The sequence below is a fragment of the Penaeus monodon genome, chromosome 12 (genome assembly GCF_015228065.2).
Source record: "Penaeus monodon isolate SGIC_2016 chromosome 12, NSTDA_Pmon_1, whole genome shotgun sequence".
Taxonomy (NCBI): domain Eukaryota; kingdom Metazoa; phylum Arthropoda; class Malacostraca; order Decapoda; family Penaeidae; genus Penaeus; species Penaeus monodon.
In genome coordinates, this window is record NC_051397.1 from 29,637,875 (window position 1) to 29,640,374 (window position 2,500).

The following is a 2,500-nucleotide window of genomic DNA, read 5'->3' on the forward strand; positions in this document are numbered from 1 at the left end:
CACCTCATTTTAGATGACAACACTGATGTTGCTGGTAGCAGCTCAGGAGGTGCAGATTCTTTCTCAGATCCAGATGCTTGGATTCAAGACAACACTCAGAAACGTAAGATTTCAGCAGGTGTGTTTCAGACCTATTAGAGACCTCTTTTGTTTATAGGTAGCAAAGTTGTTAGCTTTGAAATCATTATTTTTGGTTATGAATATGAACATTTGAGGCATTGATATTGGTAGATATTATATATGTCAAAAATTATATTTCTCTCTCTCTCTCTCTCTCTCTCTCTCTCTCTCTCTCTCTCTCTCTCTCTCTCTCTCTCTCTCTCTCTCTCTCTCTGTCTCTCTGTCTCTCTGTCTCTGTCTGTTTCTCTGTCTGTTTGTCTCTTGTCTCTGTCTCTGTCTCTGTCTCTGTCTCTGTCTCTGTCTCTGTCCCTGTCCCTGTCCCTGTCCCTGTCCCTGTCCCTGTCACTGTCACTGTCACTGTCACTGTCACTGTCCTTCCTCTCTCTCTCTCTCTCTCTCTCTCTCTCTCTCTCTCTCTCTCTCTCTCTCTCTCTCTCTCTCTCTCTCTCCTACATACATACATACATACATACATACATACATACATACATACATACATACATACATACATATATATATATATATATATATATATATATATATATATAATATATATATATATATATATATATATATATCATACTACATATACTATATACATAAATAATACATATATAATATATAATATATATATATATCTATCAAATACTATATATATATCTATAATATTATATACTAAATAATTATTATATATATTATTAAATTATATATTATATATAATTATATTATTATATATATCTATATATTATCTATATATTATCTATATATATATATTATATATTATATATATATATATATATATATATATATATGCATATATGCATATGTTTATATGCATATAATTACATTGTCCTGGTAGGCATATCTTGTTTTCAACAGAAGAGGAATCTTATTTTACTGAGAACATTTTAGATATTGTATTTTATTTTGTATTGTGATATTTGTTTCATTTCATATCTCTCCATCTTCTGTTACTCTGTCTTCTACCTGTTGTCTGCATATCTAACTATGTATGAAGAGTCTTCAAAAAGTTCATATAAAATTCATAAGAATATACATGGATTTCAGTACTTGTGTGTTACAACATTTTACGTCATAATATGTCTGAACATAAGTCAACAAGGGTAGTTAGGAAGGTAGTTATGAAAGATTGAAAAAGTACTTGTTCAAGCAACAAATCTAAGTCAGAGTAAACATCAAATTCATGGTGAAACTGAGGTGGAAGAATGGGCAAATCGCTGATAAGGACAAATTTATGTCTCAAAAATGAACTGTCTAAAAGTGGATAACTTGTTTTAAGAATGGACAGGAGATGATGATGGCTAAGGTTGGCCAACCATGTCATTTTGCAAAGGAAAAATCAGTGCTGTTCTTGCTGTAATTGAAATAGACTTTTGAATAACAATGGAAGCAATATTCACTTGATATCTCAGTCAGTTACACAATTCTAAAAGAAAAATTTGAGTTGAGCAAATTTTCTGCTCGATAGGTTCTCATGCTGTTGCACCCAGGAAAACTGTGAACAAGTATTGATCTCTCAACAGAGTTCCTAAACAAGTAGGGTCAAGATCCCAAAGCATTTATCCAAAGAATTATAACAGGAGACCAAATACGGTCCCAAGGACACAACACAATCCAAGAAGTAGCTACTGAGGAGTGGAAAAGGACGTGTTAAGACATGATCATATTGGTCAAGATCATGGCAACAATTTTTTTTTATGCAAATATATATATTTGCAGGGCATATTTCATGTAGACAGTCTTGGGAATCAAAGAAAGATAACATCTTTGTATGATGAATGTGTTTTGAGGAAGTTGGTTAAGTCATTAGCAGAAAAAATGCCCAGGAAAGCTTCATCAGCCTATCTTACAGTCCTGATTTAATACTGTCTGATTTCTTTCTGTTTTCAAATCTTAAAAAAATATTGAAGGGTACCAATTTCTTTTAATTGATGATGTTAAAAGAGCTGTTTTATCTAAAGGCTCTCATTCCTATGGACATTGACTAAATGGTTAGTAGCATTGCTTACCAAGGTGTATTTTTCACTTAGTTTTTAATTTCCCTTTTCCACAAACTTCTTGAAATCCCCTCATATATCTCTCTATGGTATATACCAGTTTATATAAGTCTTTATCTATAATGATACTTCCCTCAGTTGGTTTGTCTCCATATACTTATATACCTGTCTACCTGTATATGCATTTTTAAATCTAAAAATCTACCTATACACCTACTCTCACAAACATATCCATATGCACTAGCATATATTGCCATGCTAATATTCTATCTTGTTTATTAAGTAAGACGAAGTGACTGAGATGTTTGCAAATTCATTGTTCCTTTTGACTACATGATGGTTTGCAGGCCAAGAACAGGAGA

General features: G+C 32.1%; 1 protein-coding gene across 2 annotated transcripts in view; it reads left to right on the top strand.

Moving 5' to 3' along the window:
• The window catches only part of LOC119579388 (ATP-dependent DNA/RNA helicase DHX36-like), a 26,831-nt gene that overhangs the window by 4,661 nt on the left and 19,670 nt on the right, over positions 1 to 2,500 (top strand). The window contains exons 5-6 of one of the 2 annotated variants that reach the window (XM_037927177.1): positions 14 to 118; positions 2,486 to 2,500. The exon at positions 2,486 to 2,500 is cut by the window's right edge and continues 95 nt beyond it. In XM_037927177.1, coding sequence (XP_037783105.1) covers positions 14 to 118; positions 2,486 to 2,500 — 120 coding nt within the window. The remainder of the gene's footprint in view (positions 1 to 13; positions 119 to 2,485) is intronic. The other variant, XM_037927178.1, reaches the window with a different exon arrangement.